At 48.5% G+C, this 24,512-nt stretch overlaps 1 protein-coding gene and 2 long non-coding RNA genes across 9 annotated transcripts in view; 2 read left to right on the forward strand and 1 right to left on the reverse strand.

Annotated features, from left to right (window-relative positions):
- LOC114657332 (retinoic acid receptor RXR-alpha-A) overlaps nt 1-23,199 on the forward strand; it is a 385,485-nt gene extending 362,286 nt beyond the window's left edge. For all 3 annotated transcript variants that reach the window (XM_028809094.2, XM_028809093.2, XM_028809095.2), the window contains exons 7-11: nt 1,723-1,852; nt 9,330-9,462; nt 11,500-11,591; nt 13,828-13,933; nt 22,090-23,199. In XM_028809094.2, the coding sequence (XP_028664927.1) occupies nt 1,723-1,852; nt 9,330-9,462; nt 11,500-11,591; nt 13,828-13,933; nt 22,090-22,237 (609 nt within the window). In that variant the 3' untranslated portion in view covers nt 22,238-23,199. The remainder of the gene's footprint in view (nt 1-1,722; nt 1,853-9,329; nt 9,463-11,499; nt 11,592-13,827; nt 13,934-22,089) is intronic.
- On the reverse strand, nt 5,373-7,632 carry LOC127529106 (uncharacterized). 4 transcript variants are annotated; one of them, XR_007935791.1, is made up of 7 exons: nt 7,421-7,632; nt 7,146-7,191; nt 6,986-7,008; nt 6,735-6,826; nt 6,284-6,329; nt 5,644-5,666; nt 5,373-5,506 (listed from the first exon to the last, which is right to left on the reverse strand). It is a non-coding gene; the product is annotated as an uncharacterized LOC127529106 (long non-coding RNA). The 4 variants fall into 4 exon arrangements; XR_007935793.1 differs by lacking the exon at nt 6,986-7,008 and having other exon boundaries at nt 7,123-7,191; XR_007935790.1 differs by lacking the exon at nt 7,146-7,191 and having other exon boundaries at nt 7,398-7,632.
- On the forward strand, nt 15,860-16,683 carry LOC127529107 (uncharacterized). Of its 2 annotated transcripts, XR_007935795.1 has the most exons (3): nt 15,860-15,962; nt 16,145-16,216; nt 16,597-16,683. It is a non-coding gene; the product is annotated as an uncharacterized LOC127529107 (long non-coding RNA). The 2 variants fall into 2 exon arrangements; XR_007935794.1 differs by lacking the exon at nt 15,860-15,962 and having other exon boundaries at nt 16,026-16,216.
- Nucleotides 23,200-24,512: the final 1,313 nt, after the last annotated feature.

The following is a 24,512-nucleotide window of genomic DNA, read 5'->3' on the forward strand; positions in this document are numbered from 1 at the left end:
ACATTGCTGTAGTGATGTACTGGCACTCCCTGCCTCTGATCAACGACAGATTCTTGTTGTTCGCGTCTTTATCACAATGGCACTCTCAAAGTTTCATCAGCCTGGTGATAAGCTGGCAACAGTAAGGGTGGGTGGCATCCAGTCACCCAAGGGATCAGCTTCTGAGCCAGCTGCACGTGCGCCAAGAAAAACGGCAGACTTGCCAACGTGGCACAGCAGCTGCAGTAAGCCGTCTCTCCGGTAGCGAGTTACCGGAAATAGTGAAATCAAGAGTAAAGAATGCATTGGCACTTGGCGCGGGTGGGCATGGGTGCCCACTTTGCTGCAATATTCATAATGGTTGGCACATAATATTTTGTAGAAATTGTCGCCTGTACTGACGTGTCCGTTTACAGCAGTGTCTTAATGACAACGTGGCTGCCATCAGGTCACAATGGACGCACTGAGGGTTCGCAGGCGTTTAGCACACCTGACAGACTGAAGCCCCTCAAGAGCTGGAGTGTGAGCTTCCTCTGCAGGCTGCCTCAGACTCATGAGTGCTATGACGGCTGTCAACCACCAGATGTCGCTGTCATCAACACTTGGGATCTTCATATCTTTTTTGTTTGAGTTAAGAAGCCTGAAAATCTTCCTGGGGTTCGGCTTTGCCCGTCAATGCAGGGCTGAAATCCACAAATTAAAATTCCTGATGACATCTTTAAGTGCTGCATGATGTCGTGGTGGGCCGTGAATCCTCAGCTGACCTGTTGGCACCGTAAGCAACCAAAGCGGGTCAAGGAGAGAATTAGTGAGAGCTCTGAGAGGCTGGAGAATCAGACATTCGTCAGGTCAGCAGCACTGGCCTGTAATCATTCAGAGAGTGTGACCACCAGGGGGCACTACTGAGGCCCAAGCCACAGACACCCACCGCCATACCCGACACGATGGCAGAGTTTGAATTTTTACAAAAACACCTTCTTGATACAAACACCAACACACCGGTCACAATCCTCCTGCCTGTCCCGAGAGGCGCGGACTTCCCTAAGTGTGGCAGGGGGTCTTTCTTTTAAATTAGACCCAGGAACTGCTTCCAGACCCCAGATTCAGTTCTGGGTTGTATGGAAAGCAGGACAGTCACACCCACTCCACCCCCTGAAGACCCCAATAGGGATGCGTGTTTTGGGACTGCAACTCCCATGCCACCCTGCTGGTGTCTTAAACTGGTCCTGCCTTGAGGAACACTGCCACCTATTGTGTGGAGGACTGAACTGCTCCCAGTAAGCCCGTTGGCCTAGTCCATCCATTATGGTCTCCTGGCCGGGTATGAATCCTTCTTTCCTGGCACTGACAACAGGAAAACTTTGGCTCCTTGGGCACAGGGAGGATTGATTGTGGATTCTTTTGAAATGGGCAGAGACTTTGCATTGAGCCAATTTTTGCAAATATGGGGGGGCTAACAGATCCACGCAGTACCTTAAGTGTGACGGGAGTGATAGTCTCTGGACCAGCAGGTCACTCACCTTGTTGGCTTTCCTGGCATTTGAGTTGGCCTTCCTAACTCCCAATCCTGCCAAATGGGACAATCTGAGGCAGTGCCCCCAGTGCTCTCCTGAGCCGTTTCTAGGGGGAACCGTCTGCCAGTGTGGCGCATGGCAAGTCCTCCTGCCCAGTTGGGCATAGACAGTGAATCAGAGTGAAGCTTTGTATTTGTTTATTCATTTATTTTTTTGCTTGCCCCTTCAGCCAAACGACCCCGTGACCAACATCTGCCAGGCTGCCGACAAACAGCTCTTCACGCTTGTCGAATGGGCAAAGAGAATCCCGCACTTCTCCGAGCTGCCCCTCGACGACCAGGTCATCCTCCTAAGGGCAGGTAAGCAAATCGAAAGGCACTTGTGGTTTGGCTGCAGTGCGTCAAATGGAAAGACCCTCAACCTACCTATCCCCTCCCCCACCTTGAAATATGGGCATACTGGCCTCTGCTCCCAGCACCAGAGGAGTGGTGGGGGGGGGGGGGTCTGGGTTTTAGGGTGAGGGTTTTAGGGTGGGCGGGCTCCATTGGATGTGATGATGGCTCCCCAATGGAAATTTTTCATTGAATTGTGTGCCCACCATGCCACAGGAGTCTGTCACATCTGTGACGTTTGGTGACATGAGGTGGCTTCTGCTGATTTCAATCTTCTGAGATCCTCTGTGGACACATGGGGTCAATGCAGGCAGTGTGGGGGGGGGGGCTGATGAGGAGGGATTAGTGGGGACGGCAGGGGGCTCAGTTCAGACATCAGATAAGGAGTGGAAGGGGAGGCCAGGGGGCCACGGCATGCTGGTTACAATGTGGGCTACGAGACGTATTGAAATAAACAGGAATGGAATAAGAGACTTTGGGTAGGTGAGGAAGAGTTTGGAAATGGGGGTGGCAGAAAGGAAAAGAGAAATGTGGAGAAGTGGAGAAGTCACAGCATCCGTCATATGGTGACAAGAATGGGCCAGTCAGACCACCAAAAGCTCACCAGTCCTGCCCACCTCATTTCTGCAGAGCCACGTCTGTCATGGAAGGAGCCTATCAGGGCTGCATACTCACCCAGTGAGTCCTTTCACTGGATTGCCCAGACTCACACCTGCAATGCAACCTGGGAATTGTAGTCCCATTAGAAAGCCCTGCTGGGTGCCACCAGAGGGAGCTGCTGAGAACCGGCATTCTGAAGGTCCCTGAAGTGCCACCGTCTACTACAGCACTCGGTCACTTACCCGTTGTCTTTGTGGCTCTCACCTTTAAACATTGGCGTGGATGCGGCCCCCCTCAGGAGTTTCCAGGTGGGTCCCTGCGTTTCTGTTGAAGAATTGATTTGAAAACAACAGCCGGGGTCCCGTCCTAACTTTAAACACCTCAGTCATGTCACCTCTTAATCTTCATTTGCTTCAACGTTCAAATCCTTTCATCGTTCGCTTCCTGGGACCTCCCTGCATGGAGTTTGCATGTTCTCCCCGTGTCTGCGTCGGTTTCCTCCCACAGTCCAAAGACATGCAGGTTAGGTGGATTGGCGATTCTAAATTGGCCCTAGTGGGTGCTTGGTGTGTGGGTGTGTTTGTGTGTGTCCTGCGCTGGGTTGGCACCCTGCCCGGGATTGTTTCCTGCCTTGTGCCCTGTGTTGGCTGGGATTGGCTCCAGCAGACCCCCGTGACCCTGTGTTCGGATTCAGCGGGTTGGAAAATGGATGGATGGATGGACATACAGTATGTGGCTGGGGTGGACAGCCAAGAAAAGTTGGGGTACCCACCTGGTAACCCCTTTTGATAACACAGATGACGTCTCAAACAAAACAGAAACACGTCAGTCGTGAGGTGGTGCACAGTCTGCAGCTCGGGTGCCAGTTAGACATGTGATGCCACCTTTGGTTGGGGTGGGCTGGCTTTATAGGGCAGGTACCGGAGGGGACAGAGCTTTTTCTAGGCATCAGGGTGGGGTCAGGCTGCATCTTTGGGTATCTTGTGCTGGCTGTGCAGAAGGAAGGAGATGATGATGTTAGTGGTGAGTGCCCCCTCTTGTCAGGGGGTGGAACTGCTTACCTCACTGGAGATAGGAAGGTGGTCTCCTGGATTGCAGGCATGACCCCAGAGAGGATGGACTGGCATCCTGGCTGAAATAAAGGAAGGATTCATACGCGTCCTGGAGGCCTTAATGGAAGAGCCGGTGAATGGGGGATGCTGAGAGCAGCTCATTCCCCCCAGAACCATAGGTGCTAAACACCTGCAGGGTGGCATGGGAGTCTGGAAACCTCTAGTGGTCCCCAAAGAGCCCGACTCGGCCACGTTTCATCAGGGTTGAAGGAGAGCTGAATGGAGCAAAGTGTGGAGAGAGCAGCGTGGGGACCTCAGACTGGGCCGACAGGTCAACTTCACATAGGACAATGACACTAAGCACAGAGCAGTGACCAGCAAAGGAGTGGCTTAGGGACAACTCGGGGAGGGTCCTCGGGCAGGCAGAGCCCGGACTTGAACCTAATCGAGCATCTCTGGAGAGACCACCCAAACCAGACTTAATCGAGGCGCGTGAAGCTCGTCACGTCGAACCCAAGAAGACCTCCCAAAGCCATAGGGGCTCCCCAAGATGTGAACACTTGGGTCAAACGTGACATTTCAGGTTTTGATTGTTACCAGGCCCGATGTCACCCTGGGCTGTTGAGTGTCCCATTGGGAGCTTCAAGAATTGTTTCACACAGCACTGGAGTGGGAAACGGGATGAGAAGATGACGCCTAACAAAACGAGTGATCCAGTGTGACAGCACCATTAAATATTAATGAAGAAGACAGAAGGAAATTGTGTCGAGCCGCAGACGCCTTTGTGCATTTGATGGGCATTCGGAATTTATGCCACTTTACCCGCTTTTCATTTTCGGTAGACTTCTGGTTAGCATTTTTTTGGGTTTTGACGATTCTCACTTCATTGATTTTATTTTTATTTTCTTTTTGTCCCTGGCTTTGTTTTTCTGCTCCTTTGTCTTTTTTTTTTGTCTGCCATTTTCCGTCTGGCATAACAAGAAATTGAGAATAAAATTCAACGAGAGGCCAGAGCCGCACGGCAGTGCTGATGAAGTAAGAAATGCAGACCATAAATGTGCACATTGGGCTACGCCAGCCTCTTACTGTGTGTGTGTGGGGGGGTCACCTTCACCCAACCCCCACACTCTGCCCCCCCCCCCCCCGTAGGACCAATTGTGTCATTACCTCTACAAGTAAAGAGAGCAGGCGACGCTCGCGCTTGAGTGGCTCAGATGCCCTCTGACAGGTGGCAGAGATGTTCCACTTCCTTCTCCCAGTAGTATTTGAAATCCCCCCCCCACCACAACCTCAATCTATTATTGAAGGCCTGCAGCAAAGTTTCCGCTAAGATCTGCGGATGAAAAATTCACATCTGAAAACTTATCTAAGGACCTCGTGAATCTGCAGGGCTGCTGGCAGAAGGAAGCCCCTCAGAAACGGCGAGGACGTCAGCTGCAGCCCGACAGGAAGGCCGGGCTACCAGTAGGTGGCACCGAGGGTCACGCAAGGCTAAAAAATAGAAACGAGGCTTCAGTCCCGTCGTACACAAATTAGCTCAAGGGGTGAAAGTCGTGTAGTGAGGCAGAGAATTCCACACACGGGGCGCAGCGGCAACAAAAGCTCAGACCCCCCCCTTAGTGCTACACTTCATACGAGAGACCACAAGAGACCACTGACCAGCTGGCAGACCTACCTGAGCTCTCTGGATGGCTGATGTCACACACACAATTCAGGTTAACAGGCGGCAGGGAGCAGAGCCACGTAAAGGTTTAAAAACCAGCAGCAACAATTTAACATTGTGGTAGAAACGACCGTTAAGTAAAGACACAAAGGAGGAAGTTACAGTCGTAGGGGGCAAATATCGTCACGTGGCATCGTGGCAAAGAGATGCCAGCATGGCACAAGCATTTCAACTAGCAAGTGTATACTACAGTACATATTATCTGTGCCAAATACTCTGCTCCTTCTGGACCATGCCCACCATTATCTAATATCCATGCCCACCATCACCCAATGTCCACACCCACCATTACCTAGTGACCATGCCCACCATTATCTAACACCCATGCCCACCATTACCTAATGTCCATGCCACCTTTAGATATTGTCCATGCCCACCATTACCCAATATCCATGCCCACCATCACCTAATGTTCATGCCCACTATTACTTAATGATTTTGCCCACCATTACCTAATATCCATGCCCACCATTACCTAATGATCTTCCCCTGCATCACATAATATCTATGCCCACCATTACCTAATGCCCATGCCAACCATTACCTAATGCCCATGCCCACCATTACCTAACATCCACACCCACCATTATCTAATGTCCATGCCACCATTAAATATTGTCCATGCCCACCATTAGCTGGTGACAATGCTCACCATTACCCAATGTCCATACCCACCATTACCTAATGTCTATGCCACCATTAGATATTGTCCATGCCCACCATTATCTAATATCCCTGCCCACTGTTACCTAATGACCTTGCCCACCATCACCTAACATCCATGCCCACCATTACCTAATGTCCATGCCACCATTAGATATTGTCCATGCCCACCATTACCCAATGTCCATACCCACCATTACCAAATATCCATGCCCACTATTACCTAATGATCTTGTCCCCATTACCAAACATCCATGCCCACCATTACCTAATGACCTTTCCCAGCATCACCTAATATCTATGCCCACCATTACCTAATGTCCACAGCAACCATTACCTAATGCCATTGCCCACCATCACCTAATGTTCATGCCCACTATTACTTAATGATCTTGCCCACCATTACCTAATATCCATGCCCACCATTACCTAATGATCTTGCCCTGCATCACATAATATCTATGCCCACCATTACCTAATGCCCATGCCAACCATTACCTAATGCCCATGCCCACCATTACCTAACATCCACACCCACCATTATCTAATGTCCATGCCACCATTATTGTCCATGCCCACCATTAGCTAGTGACCTTGCTCACCATTACCCAATGTCCATACCCACAATTACCTAATGTCTATGCCATCATTAGATATTGTCCATGCCCACCATTATCTAATATCCCTGCCCACTGTTACCTAATGACCTTGTCCACCATCACCTAACATCCATGCCCACCATTACCTAATGTCCATGCCACCATTAGATATTGTCCATGCCCACTATTACCTAATGATCTTGCCCCATTACCAAACATCCATGCCCACCATTACCTAATGACCTTTCCCAGCATCACCTAATATCTATGCCCACCATTACCTAATGTCCACGCCAACCATTACCTAATGCGAATATCCACCATTACCTAATGTCCATGCTACCATTAGATATTGCCCATGCCCACCATTAGCTAATGACTATGCTCACCATTACCCAATGTCCATGCCACCTTTAGATATTGTCCATGCTCACCATTACCTAATGTCCATACCCACTATTACCTAGTGACCATGCCCACCATTACCTAATGTCAATGCCAGCATTAGATATTGTCCATGCCCACCATTAGCTAATGACCATGCCCACCATCACCTAATGTCCACGCCAACCATTACCTAATGTGAATATCCACCATTACCTAGTGACCATACCCACCATTACCTAATATCCATGCCCACCATTAGATATTGACCATGCCCACCATTAGCTAATGACCATGCTCACCATCACCTAATGTCCATACCCACTATTACCTAGTGACCATGCCCACCATTACCCAGTGTCCATGCCCACCATTACCTAATGTCAATGCCACCATTAGATATTGTCCATGCCCACCATTATCTAATATCCATGCCCACCATCACCTTATGTTCATGTCCATTATTACCTAATGATCTTGCCCACCATTACCTAACATCCATGCCCACCATTACCTAATGTCCATACCCACCATTACCTAACATCCATGCCCACCATTAGTTAATGCCCATCACCTGACCTAATCTGGCCATCCTGTGCAGGTGTCCGACTCTTATTTACTGATCAGTTGCCACCATTAGAGTCGAGACTAGGAGGGACCCTCACAGGGTTAAAGTGTCCTGGTATTACACCCTGTCCTTGACTTGGCGTCACCTCAGGCTGGTATCTGAACGAGCCTTTAATAATGAACTCTTGCCCAACACATTTTGCTTTAAGATGATTGCTGATACATTAATTTGTGTGTTTAAATTCTCAATACAAGCAGCCTGCTTATCCAATACCAATACGTCCTGATCATCAGTCCCAACAGTTCATCAATCAGGCCGACTCCACAAAGTCAACCCTAACACTGAGACTCATCTTCAAATACGGGGAGTACAAAAGTGGATAGGAGATGAGCGAGGGTTGGAGTTCTGGGAACTCGATCAAGAGAGGGAGCATCGGTTAACAGAGGTTCAGATATGTAAGGATACGAAAGAAAGGCGTAGGAGGAACGCTGAGAGTCGTCACCAAACAGAGCAAGTATTCACACAAGTACAAATGATGTTTCCACAGCGGGTAACGGGGGCTGTGTCTACCACAGACAGCGGGTGAGCAAACACCTCAAAGTGACAGATTTATGGGAACACACGTGAGAGGGAGAACGCCGGGTAAGAGGGGTTCAGACGCAGAAGGCCCCCTTGTCCTCATTAAAAGAGCAGCCCACTGTGACCAGTATGTTCCTTAACAGGAAGGGGTATGGCTGGAGAGGTACAGAAGTTGGGGCGTACTTATGGGTGTGGCTTCAGCTGGTGTGCTTGGCATGAGGCGCTGGCAATAATACATGTAGATGTGCCCACTTGTATCTGACTGAATTCAGGATACCAGGAGCCATGCAGGTGCACACGGCCCTTCCTGGAGATCACTGTTCTCCTTGTGATGCCCAAGAGGAGCCTCAAGTTGGTCCTCTTAGGGTTTGGTGCTCTGGCATTTGAGGGCCCTCATTTAAAGAGCAGCCCACTGTGACCAGTATGTTGTGGCTGGAGAGGTACAGCAGTTAGGGGTGTGGCTATGGGTGTGGCGTGATTGGCATGAAGCACTGGGTTTCTCTAAAACTGGCGATAATAAATGCAGATGTGCCCACTTGTGTCAGGATGAATGTGTGAATGCCAGTAGGCAGCTGTCTTTCATTACTGGAGAGTGACTGATGAAGCTCAGGGTGGGCTGAACACTAGAAGCCCCCCAAAATCTTTGTTGCCTTTTGCTTGAAGAAACTGGCACACAGAACAGAGAGAGAGCTGGCACCCCATTGGCCTCTCTCAATTTATAGTGGGCCCCCTAGTGGACATTAAGGGGAAGTTACAGGACAGAATTGGAGGGAAATTTGGGGGGGGGGGGGTTCTCAAACTGTTGAATCACATCATTTAAAGAGGCTGCAGGCCCGGTGGGCAGCGCAGGTTTAATGCAGCAGTGCCCCTTCTCAAAAGATGAGCAGCAATATGCCAATGGCACCCTCACGTACTGCCGGAGTTTTTCTGTATTTCTGCTGGAATCTGCCCGTTTGCTCAAAATACAGAAAATGTCTGAATAAAAGGCTCGTTATTTTAGTAAGAAAACAAGAAAGTGGTAGAATGGGGGTGTATGGGGGGGGGGGCAACATTAAAAAAGAAGATGGAGAAAAGAAGAAGAAGAAGAAGAAAAAAAAACCGAGGCGCATTCCAGCTGCTTTTAGCGCCGGCTGAGAGCGTCACGTGGAATTCTCAGAATGAGAGAGCAAAATAGTCTGTGTTGCCAGGCAGACGCCTTAAAGGGGCCAGCGCTGTATAGCGCCCACCCTGAGGCCCACTGCTTACCACTGTTCTCTGTTTCTCTTTCACAACCCAGGTTGGAACGAACTCCTCATCGCCTCCTTCTCCCACCGCTCCATCGCCGTGAAGGACGGGATCCTGCTGGCCACCGGGCTGCACGTCCACCGCAACAGTGCGCACAGTGCTGGCGTCGGCGCCATCTTCGACAGGTGGGCATCCAGTGATGATGTTGGTGGTGGGGCGGGAATGGCTCTGGGTACACCATTCAAGTCGGTCTTATATAGCGCCTTTCCTCTGGGGTGGAGCCTGTGGTGTAAGGGAGAGGAATTGGGTGGCGCCATATAGGCATGACAGTAATGGCGGACTTGTCCTTGGCACAGGGGCACCTCATGTGATCAGAAACAGCCCAATGGGAGACTTAAAAGAGCAATATCTGTCAGTCTGCTGTTTTATATAGCACCTGTCATGGTGGGCTCCAGAAAAGACGGGGGGGGGGTCTGACATCTGCGGCAGGGTGGGCAAGCATTAATGCATCACAGTGGCGCTATATACAGAATGCATTACAGTAAAAAATAATAATGCATGTCATTTATATAGCGCCTTGACACAGGGGCAACGCATTTGGTTTACAAACTTAGCAGCACCAAGAAGGAGGGAGACTTGGGGTCAGAAAGGTCAGTCATTCCAATGTTCTATATAGCGCCTTTCATACAACTCTGGAATGAGCTGCATATTCAAATAACAGAAGAAGAGAAAGGGGGAAAAGACCCCAGCCCAGGCCACACTTGCCTATAGGGGTGTTTAATAAGGCGCTATATAGGCCTTGCAGTAAAGATGGATTGGTCACTTTTGAACAGCAGAGAGGGGCAGTGGACGGTTATGAGGGGGCAGGCTGGTCTCAGCTCCTCCCTTGTATTATATAGCACCTTTCACTCATTCACTGTCAACACAGTGGAACCTCAGGACCGCTTTGGGGCGTTTTGAAGGGAAGGGGGCTCACATGACTTGTGACAGCTAAGAGGGAGGTCAATCAGTTTGTTATGTGCTTAGTTTATATAGCGCCTTTCATCGAGCCCCCCAAATACAATAATATAAATATTCAGATTAGGGGTGAACTGGACAGGGAAAGACTCCATTCCAGGACGCCATACACTATACAGCCTGTGTGTGGCGCTATATGAGACCACACAGTGAAGATCGACTGGGCTCAGACCTTTTTGAGGGAGGCAGCTTGGTATAAAAGCAGTTAAGAAAGGGGAGACCAATCTGAAGCAGTATAATATAGCGCCTTTCACCACAGTTGCTATCCTGAAGCTTCTCCTTATAATAGGAAGGGCAGCACCGGGTGGTTAGGAGAGGGGCTGGGAGGTCACCACTCCTTCATTTTATAACAGTGGCCCCCTGGCTTGGAGATTTGGGAATGGGAAGGACAGTCTGTTGTGTTTTATAGTGCCTTTCACGGTTAAACCTCACGGCCGCTTTGTGCTGTCATGAAGAGAAGGGTCTCGCTCTTCACTTGGGATGTGTTCTTGTTCTATGATGCTCCCCAGATAGAGCAAAGCGCATACTTGGATAAGATGGACGACAGAGTTCATTCCAGGAGATACGACCAAGTGGAGGTATGGCATGGTGTTCACGGGGCCAAGGCACTATATAGGCCATATAGTAAAGACAGGTTGGACGCAGATGTCATCAGCCCCACCAGGGAGCACTTGGTGGTTATGAGGTGGAACCTCAGACTCCAGTGCCCTGCCTTATAAGAGCTGTCCCTGCTCTGGTGACCCACCTGGTGGATCAAAAACCACCTTCTGTCTCAATTGTGATCCCTGAGCACTTCTTATGATAAAGGGGTAAGGAGTCCTCATCAGATGTGACATATGACTTTTGTGGTTGGGGGGAGGGGTCACTTTTTCAAATTTTTTTTTTTTGCCTATGACTATTAATGGAACTTGTGTATATAGCGCCCCCTTTCTGGAGCAGATGCCCTCAGACCAGGGTGGTCCACCATAGTGATCTTAGGTCATTTTTATAATGGAGGTTTAACTTTAGAGTTTAAATCGTCCACTTGTGCTGCTGATGGTGAGCTGATGGCGCCCCCTGCAGCTCATTTTAGGAAGTGAAATTCCAAAAGGTATGGAGATTGATGTGTGCCACTGAAAGCCACTGAGTCACCATCTTCCGATATGCCAGTCGTCAGTGACTGGCGTCCCTAATGCTCTTCCTCTCTTTGTCCCCTCCGACTGCAGGGTGTTGACAGAACTCGTGTCAAAGATGCGTGACATGCAGATGGACAAGACGGAACTCGGGTGTCTGCGAGCCATCGTCTTGTTCAATCCAGGTATGTCGGGTCGGGCTGGGCAGGTGGGCTGGAGGGTTGGAGGCAACTGAACCCAGGCGACATCAGGCATGCCAACACCTGATTCCATTTAATGGGAAAGAGGAAGCAATGTGCATGTGTGGCCTGGTGGTGGCGCCAGAGTACACAAGAGAGCAGTCGCCCCTTCGATTACATCAGCACGGGCTGCCATTGGTTTGTGTTCCTCCTTGGAATTTTAGAGCAATTCTGGAACAAAGAAATGACGTTTGATGTGAGGCGTCGTTCCTGCCTTACACCCAAATCTTACTAGGAAAGGCTCCACCCTCCCCACAACTCTGCTTAGGGTTAGCAGGTTTGGAAAACGGAGGTGTCACCTTTCATGGTGACAAGCCATCTTAAGGCACTTTTCACAAGAGTGAAGCACAGTGGAGCTGATGGGGCATGGATTGGTCCTGGGACCTGTCCTGTCCTCTAACCAGTTGGCCACAACCTGAGTTTTGGTGGCACAATGAGCTTTGGGTGACACACTGCTGACCACGGAACACCACTTCAGTACCAAGATGTCCTCCACTGACCACTCATCACCCTTCAAATGCCATTCTCCTCAACGCTAACTGCCATCAATGATCTTGAGGAATAATATTTTCTTGGCACACCCTGGTGTGGAGATCTTTGATGTCCACCAATGTGCCCATGCTCACCTTTCAAGTGCCATGCTTCTCACTGCTGGCCGCTGGTGACTTTATGAGATCCACGCTCTTCAGCACTGACTGCTGATCACATTTCAAGTGTCGTGGTCCTCAGCAGTGACGGATGCTTGCTGATTTAAACACAAGAGTCTTCATGAGTGCCGTGCTCTTCCTCAATGAGCACCAGAAACCTTTCACACATCATTCTCCATTAGAGTGACCAGTGGTCATTCTTTGAGCTCCATACCCTTCAGCACTGACCACTGACCGTATTTCAAGTGCCATGCTCTTCAGCACTGACCATCACCATTTGACCGCTCACCATATTTAAGGTGCCATCCTCTTCATCACTTGATCACTTCTCAGACATCAAACTCCTTAGCACTAACCACTGGTTACCCTTTGAGTGTCATGTTCTTCACCACTGACCACTGGTAACTCCTGATTATATTTAAGGTGCCAGGCTCTTCATCACTGACCACTTTGCAAACACCATACTCCTTGGCACTGACCACTGGTAACTCCTGATCATATTTAATGTGTCATGCTCCTCGTCACCAGATCAGCTCTCAGACATCATGCTCCCTGGCACTGACCACTGGTCACTTCTTAAGCATCATGCTCTTTCTCACTGACCACTGGTGACCCTTTGACTCCTAATCATGTTGAAGATGCTAGGCTCCTCAGCACTGACCACTGGTCACCCCCTTTGACCATACATTATATTTATGGTGTCATCCTCTTCATCACTGACCACCAATTGTGTCATCCTCTTCATCACTGACCACTTATCACTTTGCAAACAACATCTGACCACTGGTCACTCTTTGCCCACTCGTCATATTTAGAGCACTATGCTCTTCATCGTCGACTGCTGGCCATGCTCTTCAGCACTGACCATCACCATTTGACCACTTATCATATTTAAGGTGTCATCCTCTTCATCACCTGATCACTTCTCAGACATCACGCTCCTTAGCACTGACCACTGGTCAATTCTTGAGCATCATGCTCCTTCTCACTGACCGCTGGTGACCCTTTGAGTGCCATTTTCTTCACCACTGACCACTGGTAATCCCTGATCATGTTTAAGGTCTTCATTACTGACAACTGACCACTTCACAACCATCATACTCCTTGGCACTGACCACAGGTCACTTCTTGAATGTCAGGCTCCTTGGCATTGACCACTGGTTACCCCCCCCCCCTTTGACCACACCTCAAATTTATGGAGCCATGCTCTTCATCACTGACCACTTCACAAACATCATACTCCTTTGGCACTGACCACTGGTCACTTCTTAAGCATTATGCTCTTTCTCACTGACCACTGGTGACCCTTTGACTCCTAATGGTGTTGAAGATGCTAGGCATCTTGGCACTGACCACTGGTCACCCCCCCATTGACCACACATCATATTTATGGTGCCAGGCTCTTCGCCACTGACCACTGGTCACTTCTCCGACATTATGCTCCTCAAGCCCTGATCACGGCTGACCTCTCCTCAACGCTGACTGCTCTCCGTGGTCCTGAAGTGACCCTCCCTTTCCTTTTCTTGTCTCTCCAGACTCCAAAGGCTTGGCGAACCCTGGAGAAGTGGAGGCCCTTCGTGAGAAGGTCTACGCCTCGCTGGAGGCCTACTGCAAACAGAAGTACCCTGAACAGCCTGGCAGGTCTCTGCTCCTTTGGGAGGTGGTGGGTGGGAGGGTCCGGGGTTTAAGGGTTGGCTCTTTAGGAGTGTTTTTTTTTTTAGCATGTGGGCACACTGGTAGGCACTGCAGTCTCAGAGCTCAGTACCCAGTCTACCCCATGCTGGACTGGTGCCCCCTTTAGGGCCGGTTGAGCCGCTGCTTGGGCTCACGGCCTTCCTATGATGGAATACGCAGGTTCAGGGTGCAGAGTGGACAGGCAGATGAATGGGTGATGATGTTTTGGGGGTTTCCTCTGTCCCCATTGTCACCCCCTCATCCATGCCTCACACATTCACAGTAGAATGTATTGGGGTCTTTGCCCGCTGTAGTGCCTCGGCTTGAAGCCCAAATGTGTGGACACCTTCAGACGTTGACGGGGGACCCTCTTAATTTGGGGAATCAGGCTGCCATCTGACCACTGCTGGGCATTTACAGCAGAAAACGGATTTGTCTGGAGCAGGACCCCCTCTGTGCCCTTAGGGTCAGCTGAGGAGCCGTGCCCACTGCATGCTCACTTTGATGTGGTGCCTCATGCCTTATATTCTGATCTCAAGCCATCCTTAGACATTGGCATGCATTGCATGTCATGACAGGAGTCGTTAGGCAGACTGAGTAAGTGGACCACAAAGCCCCAAGCGTCCAGGAGCAGAGCACAGGCAGCCTGTCAGCGCCACTGGACTGGAAACGGACACATCTGACAGAGCGGCTGGACCCTCGGAGGATACCAGCACTAGGTTGACCAGAGGTCCAGGAACAGGAGTATCTTGAGGACTTGAGGCTAATTAGTGAAGGGGGTTGTGTGTGTGTGTGTGTGTGGGGGGGGGTTGGGTTACACCGGAGAGAGGGAGGACAGGAGGAGTGGATGGTCAACTCTGCCAGCCACCCAGCAGAGCCTTGTGACAAAAATGACAAGTGATATCTCGAAAGGCCACAAGGGGGCGCCCTCCTATTACAATCCTGTAAGAACAAACCAGCCCTGGTGTGGGGGTCACAGAGTGGCTGTCCTAAGGACACCTCAGAGATACGTGGAGGGGTGGAGGCTGGGCGGCACCTTTCATGTCAGACATTATAATATATAGCGCCTTACAGGGAGCACACCATTACAAAGCATACAAGTTTTACTAAGTAACAAACTCTGTCTCTGCTCAGAGGTTTGTTTAGGGAGACACAAGCAGTGCAGACGCAAACTCGGGTTGGGGGGCATTAGATTACCATGCAGCCTTCTCTGCCACCTCACCGAGGAATTTGGGTAAGAAATTTAAAGAAATGAGAGGCTGGGTGGAGGGAGGCAACCTCAGCAAACTCCTGGGCAGAGACCACCTGTGCTGATGTTTTGGGGGGGGGGTGTAGTGGGAGGGGTGAGTGTAGTGAGGCTAATGGGGGGGTGGGAGACTTAGAGAGAGAGTGAGTGTAACAGGAGGGGCGAGTGTAGTGAGGCTGACAGAGAAATGAGTTGGAAGGGGTGGAGTCTGAAAGGCAGATAAGTCAGGAGGGGTGGAGCTTCAGAGAGAGAGAGAGAGAGGATAGAAGGGGTGGAACCCAAAAGAGACAAGTCAGAAGAGGCAGGACCCAGATGAGTCAGAAAGGGTGGGGCTTGGGAGAGCTCATTGAGAAGGGGAGGGGCCTGCTACATAAGAGGCAACCTCACAATTAGAACCCTGATAGGCTGGTGGAGGTCTCCTTTAGCTGTACTGGCTCAGAAGGTTCAATCCCAAATTCTTTCATTGCAGCCTTAGGGAGAACATGCAGAAGTGGGGAAGGGGAGGTGAGTCACCTTGAGTGTGTTTCTGAGCAGAGAGGAACAGAGATGTGACATTTGATCTTGGGGAGGGGAATGAGTTAAAATGAGAGGAATAAGGGCAAGGGGCGGGGCAGAGAGAAGGCACAAGGTGTGGAGCATGTGTGTGAGAGAGAGAGAGATGAGTCACAAGGGGTGGAGTCTGAGAAAGTATGAGTTACAAGGGGTGGAGCCTGTGAGAGAGAGAGAGAGAGAGAGCGAGAGAGAGATGAGGTACAAGGGGTGTAGCCTGTGTGTGAGACAGAGAGAGAGAGATAAGTCACAAAGGGTGGAGTCTGAGAAATTGATGAGTTACAAGTGGTGGAGCCTGCGTGAGAGAGAGAGAGAGAGAGAGAGAGAAAAAGAGAGATGAGTCACAAGGGGTGGAGTCTGAGAAAGAGAGAGAGAAAGATGAGTTACAAGGAGTGGAGTCTGACAAAGGATGAGTTACAAGGGGTGGAGCCTGTGAGAGAGAGAGAGAGAGATGAGTCACAAGGGGTGGAGTTACAAGGGGTGGTGCCTGTGTGTGAGACAGAGAGAGAACGATGAGTCACAAGGGGTGGAGTCTGAGAAAGAGATGAGTTACAAGGGGTGGAGCCTGCGTGACAGAGGTAAAAAGAGAGATGAGACACAAGATTTGGAGTCTGACAAAGGATAAGTTACAAGGGGTGGAGCCTGTGAGAGAGAGAGAGAGAGAGAGAGAGAAAGATGAGTTACAAGGGGAGGAGCCTGTGAGAGAGAGAGAGATGAGTCACAAGGGGTGGGGTTACAAGGGGTGGTGCCTGTTTGTGAGACAGAGAGAGAGAGATGAGTCACAAGGGGTGGGGTTACAAGGGGTGGTGCCTGTTTGTGAGACAGAGAGAGAGAGATGAGTCACAAGGGGTGGAGTCTGAGAGAGAAGGAGAGAGAAAAAGATGAGTTACAAGGGGAGGAGCCTGTGAGAGAGAGAGAGAGAGAGATGAGTTACAAGGGGTGGAGTCTGACAAAGGATGAGTTACAAGGGGTGGTGCCTGTTTGTGAGACAGAGAGAGAGAAAGATGAGGTACAAGGGGTGGAGTCTGAGAGAGAGAGAGAGCCTTGTGCTACATCAGCGGCACTCCTCACAGTGAAAAGCCTGACAGGCTGTTGAGGTTAATCCTGTCACACATTCCAAAACCAGCTGTGCCCTAAATGCCATGTATGCAGTCTGTCCTGGGTACAGCTGTTCAATATTTACATGACAGATCCAGACTCAGGCTTGTGGGTCTGTCAGGCACCAATGTGTCACTCCACAAGCACTCATCTGGTGCCCTCAATGTCAGGTCTCCTAGATACAGGTTTCCAGGGTTCAGGGTGCGGGATCTTATAAGGCAGCAGTGCAACCCAATACTCCAGCATGCCACCACACACACACACACAGAGTTTAATACCACCCTAAAATGCCAGCTCTGCACTTAGTCCTGGGTAGAGCTATTCAGCTTTTAAAGGCTCAATCCAAATTCAGGATGTTGGATCTGTGAGGCAGCAGTGCCCCCCCAACACACCACTGTGTCACCCCACAATAAGTCATATAGTGCCCCAAATGCCAGGTATCCTGGGTATAGCTGTTCAGCCTTTGGATACAAATTCAGGATGCTGGGTCTATGAGGCAGCAGTGCAGCCCAATGTGCCAGCATGCCACCCCACAAAAATTTACACAGCACCCTTAATGTCAGGGGTCCTGGGTGTGGCTGATCATTTTTTGAACACTGTATCTGAGATCAGGATGGTGGGTCTGTTAGGTGGAAGCGCTGCCACCCAATGTGCTACCAAGCCACCCAGAAGAGGTTGTATAGCCTATCCTTTTGTCACAGTCGTCCCCATGTTCCAAATGCCAGCTATCCACTTAGTCCTGGGTACAGCTCATGTTGGATCCAAATTCAGGATACTGGGTCTGTGTGGTCAGTGTGCCACCATTCTACCACACAAGAAGTCGTATGGCACCTTAAATGCCAGGTGTTCTTTATGTCCCTATCAGTTTCCAAGTTTTCACACCCGTATCGTGGGTCATTGCATGTCTGATTGGCTACTCTGATTTTTGGGTTTGTCAGGGTGCCTGTAGGCGTTTGCATGCTGTGCCACACTCAAAAGCCATGGTAGTCTGGGGACTGCTGGTCTGGCGCCCCCTGCAGGGCAGACCCTGCCTTGATAGACTCCGCCTCTCCACTAGAGCCATAGCCTCAAACAGTAAATGGATGGTTGGATTAATGAACACAGCAGCCTGACAATATTTGAGTTTGTGAGGAAGTGGGGGACTCCGAGGTCAGGATGTTTAGACTTTTAAGAATCTGAAATGAGTGGAGCGCCCCCCTGTGACGCAGCTTAGCACACCACGAGGTTAATTAGACAGCGACAGTCACGGGTCTAAAGGCTTTGAAGTCAGCCAGGCATGTTTGGAAACCACAAAATTCCTGTTAATTGTAATTCCGGCTGCGTTAGCCGATCTAAAGGCAGCTTAGTGACGGCAAGAAACAGCGAGAGTCGAGTGAGAGACGGCGCCTGGAGCACAAACGCATCTCTTAAGGTATTTTGTAATAATTAGGACAGAAGAAAGAGCCCATCTGAAGTCTTACTGTTAATTATTGATACTTTGTTTAATGCGGATGTGCCTGCCGTAATCAGCTGGTTGGATAACGGCTGCCTGTTGCCAAGGGAGATGGGGGGGGGGGGGGGGGCACTGCCAATCCTTCCCCACCCTGCCTGGCATGAATTGAGGATCAGCAGCATGCGGTGTGTGGCGTGCGCTGCATGATGAAGTCACGTTTGATTTGCAGCTAAACGCTGCCACCTGCTGGTGTCTTCCATGATTGGCTGAACTGGCAGCGCAGGAGCCTCTCCTGCACATTCACTAAACTCGCACGTCCGAGTCCAGCTCTAGTGAAACAGAAGAGGGGCTGGCAGACTCTTTGTAGGGAGCATCCTGTCTGGTCCACCTGTTTGATATATCTGATGCCCACCTTTACACATTTCTGGTGTGTGAGTCTTATTCACTAATCAGATAGGAGAATACGTTGGTCTCGTGCATTACTTGTAACTCTCACCCCCTCACCTCCATGACCTGCACTGATAATCCTCTCCACCTTATGAGCATTCAGCCCCAAGCTAGTAGTGGGTAGTGCTGCTGCCTCGCAGTTGGGAGACCAGGGGACCTGGGTTCGCTTCCCGGGTCCTCCCTGCGTGGAGTTTGCATGTTCTCCCCGTGTCTGCATGGCTTTCCTCCCACAGTCCAAAGACATGCAGGTTAGGTGGATTGGCGATTCTAAATTGGCCCTAGTGTGTGCTAGGTGTGTGGGTGTGTTTGTGTGTGTGTCCTGTGGTGGGTTGGCACCCTGCCCAGGATTGGTTCCTGCCTTGTGCCCTGTGTTGGCTGGGATTGGCTCCAGCAGACCCCCGTGACCCTGTGTTCGGATTCAGCGGGTTGGAAAATGGATGGATGGATGGAACTCTGCCACCTCTGGCTCTGTCTAGAAAGTCCTGAGGAGAGCAACTAAGCTAATTCAGGACCAAGGAGAGCGAGCAAAGAGCAAAGATATGAATGAGGGGCCTGTGTGTGTTTGCAGGCAATGAATGGGTTGTCCAAGTGTTGGCTGGATTGGTGGTTGAATATAAAGCATTTAAAAATTCCATGGTAAAAAAACAGTATGGTGGCTCACACTCGTGACTAACGTTTCAGGCCATGCAAGAGATTATACTTAATTGTCAACAACACACTAGTGAGGCTGTATCTGGAATACTTTGTGCAGTTCTGAGCTCCAAATTATAAAAAAGACACAGCAGCACTAGAGAAAGTCCAGAGGAGAGCAGCTAAGTTGATTCAGAACCATGGAGAGCGAGCAAGGACACAAATGAAGGGTGTGTGTGTGTGTGTGTGTTTGTAATGTGATGGGCTGGTGTCCCATCCCGGAGGTACCACCTTGTGTCATATGATTGATGAGATAAGACTCCAGCTTCACCATGATCCTACCTTCGATTGGCAGGTTAAGCGGACGGATGGAGTGGTGGATGAATGATGTATTTAAAATTATGGGGAAAAAAAACAGTATGGGGGCTCACACTCGTGACTTATTAACATTTCATGCCATGGCAGAGGTTATGCTTAAGCTCAATAGCACAGTAGTGAGGCCTTATCTGGAGTACTTTGTGCAGTTTTGGCCACCCATTACAAAATGAACAACAACAACATTTATTTCTATAGCACATTTTCATACAAAAAGTAGTTCAAAGTGCTTTACATAATGAAGAAAAGAAAAATAAAAGACAAAATAAGAAATTAAAATAAGACATTAGTTAACATAGAAAAGGAGTAAGGTCCGATGGCCGGGGGTTGGGGGTGGGGGGGGACAGAAAAAACAAAAAAAAAACTCCAGAATGCTGGAGAAAAAAATAAAATTTGCAGGGGTTCCAGGCCACGAGACCACCCAGTCCCCTCTGGGCATTCTACCTAACATAAATGAAATAGTCCTCTTTATAATTAATGAAGACTCTAATGAAGACACAACTGAACTAGATAGATAGACAGATAGAGTGAAAGGCACTATATAATAGATAGATAGATAGATAGATAGATAGATAGATAGATAGATAGATAGATAGATAGATAGATAGATAGATAGATAGATAGAATGAATTTGATATTGTAGGCAGGAATAGATAGATAGATAGATAGATAGATAGATAGATAGATAGATAGATAGATAGAGAGTGAAAGGCACTATATAATAGATAGATAGATAGATAGATAGATAGATAGATAGATAGATAGATAGATAGATAGATAGATAGAATGAATTTGATATTGTAGGCAGGAATAGATAGATAGATAGATAGATAGATAGATAGATAGATAGATAGATAGATAGATAGATAGATAGATAGATAGAGAGTGAAAGGCACTATATAATAGATAGATAGATAGATAGATAGATAGATAGATAGATAGATAGATAGAATGAATTTGATATTGTAGGCAGGAATAGATAGATAGATAGATAGATAGATAGATAGATAGATAGATAGATAGATAGATAGATAGATAGATAGATAGATAGATAGATAGATAGATAGAGAGTGAAAGGCACTATATAATAGATAGATAGATAGATAGATAGATAGATAGATAGATAGAATGAATTTGATATTGTAGGCAGGAATAGATAGATAGATAGAGAGTGAAAGGCACTATATAATAGATAGATAGATAGATAGATAGATAGATAGATAGATAGATAGATAGATAGATAGATAGATAGAAAGGCAGTATATACTGAGATAGATAGATAGATAGATAGATAGATAGATAGATAGATAGATAGATAGATAGATAGATAGACTTTATTAATCCCAAGGGGAAATTCACATAATTTTTCACTAAAATTAGGGTCACTTTCACTAGAGAAAGTCCTGATGGAGAGCGGCTCCTGTCACGTTTTAATGGTTCACACTCTGAGGACCGTTCTACTTCTGCTAGACTACTGTGTGCAGTTTTAGTGTCCATATGATGAGAAAGACATAACAGCATTAGAGAAAGTCCTAATGGAGAGCAGCTAAGCTGATTCAGGACCATGGAGAGCGAGCAAGGACTCAAATGAAGGGTGTGTGTGTGTGTTTGCAATGTGATGGGCCGATGTCCTGTCCAGGAGTTGTGATCATCTTCAGTTGTATGATTGATGAGACAAGACTCCAGGTTCACTATGACGCTACCTTAGATTAGCAGGTTAAGAGGATGGCTGGAGTGCTGGGTGAATGACATGTTTAAAATTATGGAATAAAAAAATCAGTATGGTGGATCCCACCTGTGACTTTTTAATGGTTCACACTCTGAGGACCGTTCTACTTCTGTTATAGTACTGTGTGCAGTTTTAGTGTCCATACGACAAGCAAGACATAACAGCACTAGAGGAAGTCTGATAGCTGATTCAGGACCACAGAGATTTCAGCACCATGGAGAGCGGGCGTTGAGGAGCCTGAAGAAGCTGCACCTTTCGGTTTAAGCAAATGGAGCTTCAGAGGTGATGCGTAGAAGTTTTCAAATTGATATTGGGAATGATTACAGAGGGTCCCAGCTGTTACTTTGAAATAAATAAATAAACTAGCCCTCACACAATGAACACGTGGAATGAATGACCAAATACTGTGGGGGGCACTTGGACTGTGCAGACCTTCAGAGTTGAACTTAACTTTCTTTTGCTGGTGAGCGGGTTGGGGACCCAAACTCAGAAAATGTGCCACGCTTAGTTCTTCTCGCTTCATAGCACCAGGGCCCGCGCGGGGGTGTTTGGGTGGGCTGGCTTCTCGCTGCCCCTAACACTTTATCTCTACCCTCCCCTTTTCTCCCTCACTGCAGGTTCGCCAAGCTGTTGCTGCGTCTGCCCGCCCTGCGCTCCATCGGCCTCAAGTGTCTCGAGCACTTGTTCTTCTTCAAGCTCATAGGGGACACTCCCATCGACACGTTCCTCATGGAGATGCTAGAAGCGCCGCACCAGATGACTTAAAGCTGGGAGGACGTGGCGGTGGCGGCAGCTGGCAGATTCCAACAATCGAGAACAGGAGAGGAAGAAGAGGAAGAGGAAGGTGGCACCAAGCCTCCTGGCTGACACGGACTTCCCTTGTGGCCCCAAAGATTTTTCTTCTTTCTTCTTTTTTTTTTGTTTTGGGGTGGGATGCCTTTTCATTTTTATCGTCTTTTTTTTGGCTTTGGCCAGAGGAGTTTGTTTCACTCCGATGGAGACTCTGCTTTATTTTATTATTTTTGGCCTAGGATATAAATGAAAGGACGAGAGCAGAGGCCTGAGGATGAGGCGAATGACAGAATGGCAGGAGGAGGTGGCATTCATCGACATAACCCACCTCATCTCTCTATCTCAGCTATTGGGCCCCCTTATGTACCCATTGGGTTAGCTGGACCACCAAGCTGTCACAAGGAAACAGAACAGGCCATCTCCAAAGGGAAGCAAAGTGCAGGCAGAGGTGGGCACTATTGACCACTCAGGTGCTATGTGCTGCCCCCTCTGACCGGCGACTGGCATATCAGGGGGCAGCTTAGTCAACAACGGGAGTCATGACTTGTAATCATGCCATTCTGAACCTGTCTCTCACCCCATTCTTAAAGGGCATAGGCGGAGCATGGATCTGTATTTATTAAGATGGGCACGCCTGGCACAGCAAAGAGGTCATGGGATGGGTGATGTCCAAGTGGCCAAATGACCCCTTGGACCTGTGGAATATGGGTGCAGAGAAATCACCAGCAGACAAAACCATGGTGCCAACAAAATGCCCACCTTGCCAGTCCAGAGGACGTGAGGTGGCGGCTGACCAGCTCTTTTCTACACCTCTGAGGTCCTTCAACTTGTTTATTTCCCAAAGATTTGGTGTTTTTAATTTTTATTGTGACTTGCAGTCATTTTTACCGTCGGCCCTCAAATGTCAAAAGGAGTAAAGCACTTGGATTGAACTACCGGGGCTCAGGGGTCAGTTTTATGTGGGGAAGGGCGCCCTCCTGTGGTGAGAAAGAGTCAGTACACCAAGACTTAGAACAGGACAGACGGAGACATAAACTCGCATAAACGACAAATCTATGCAGAAATGTCCAAAGGGACACAAAGGTGTGTGCCAAAGTGCAGCAAAATTCAGCATCCTGCATGTGTGTGTCACAGACTCAATGTCAGGCAGGGAGCGTCACACGGCCATCAAGAGGGAGATGCACTTCGATAGACGGTGAAGCCGACAATGCAGAGCCCCGGGTGCAAACCATCAGGGGCTCAAGTCCAATGTTTACCCATCAGGACGCCTGCCAGTGACATCCAGACACACATTCATGAGTTTTAGGCTTAGGGTGAGGCAGTGTGGACCCCTAGTGGCCTGGGTGCTGAACTGCAAGTCAGTGTGCTGGAGGTGTGCTTTGGGACCACCTGCACTCATCCAAAGGGTGACAGGCCAGCCATGTTCAGTCCTTCTCGTGTTGATTGATTCGGTCCTAAAAGCACCTGCACCTGCCATGGCTCACTGTGTTTAAACAATGAAGTCACTTCAATAAAGGAGCTTCCGAAAAAAAAGGAGCACGAGAGTCCCCTCAAGACCCCTCGCTGATATCGACTGACTGACGGACGTTATGACGTCTCACGAGCGATAGAATCAAACGAGCGGAATTACGATCAGCCAGCTTAAACTCAGATTCGGAATTCAGCATCAGGCTGGAAAGGCACTCAAAAAAAAAAAAAGGAAATCGGAAACCGAAAACCGATGGGTGGGGAAAAAGGAAACGGGAAACGATAGAGAAAAGCAAAGAGAAGGCGACTCACCGGGGGTCCGGAGTGGTGGTCTGCTCCTGTACACAGCGTTGGGTGGCCCTCTGGTAATGCTGTAAATAAAGGAAAGAGAAACAGAACAATAAATTATTTCAAGGAGTTAAGAAAATAAACATGTAAGGTAAAATAAACACCAAATTAATATAAATAACCTGAAAAATACAGAAAAACATAAATATATGTGTGTGTGCGCATATTATACATACCGTATGTGCACACACACACATTATAATATATATACACATATACACACATACATATACATATATAGACACACACACACACACATCATAAGATACTTGTGTGAATTTCCCCTTGGGATTAATAAAGTTTATATAATTTATGCACATATTATATATGTACATTACAAACAGAATACACACAAACCACATATGTAAATTAGAAACATTTAGAACTCTCTCTCTCTCTCATATTATATTATATATATATATATATATATATA

This window comes from Erpetoichthys calabaricus, chromosome 9 (genome assembly GCF_900747795.2).
Source record: "Erpetoichthys calabaricus chromosome 9, fErpCal1.3, whole genome shotgun sequence".
In the NCBI taxonomy this organism is placed as follows: Eukaryota; Metazoa; Chordata; class Cladistia; order Polypteriformes; family Polypteridae; genus Erpetoichthys; species Erpetoichthys calabaricus.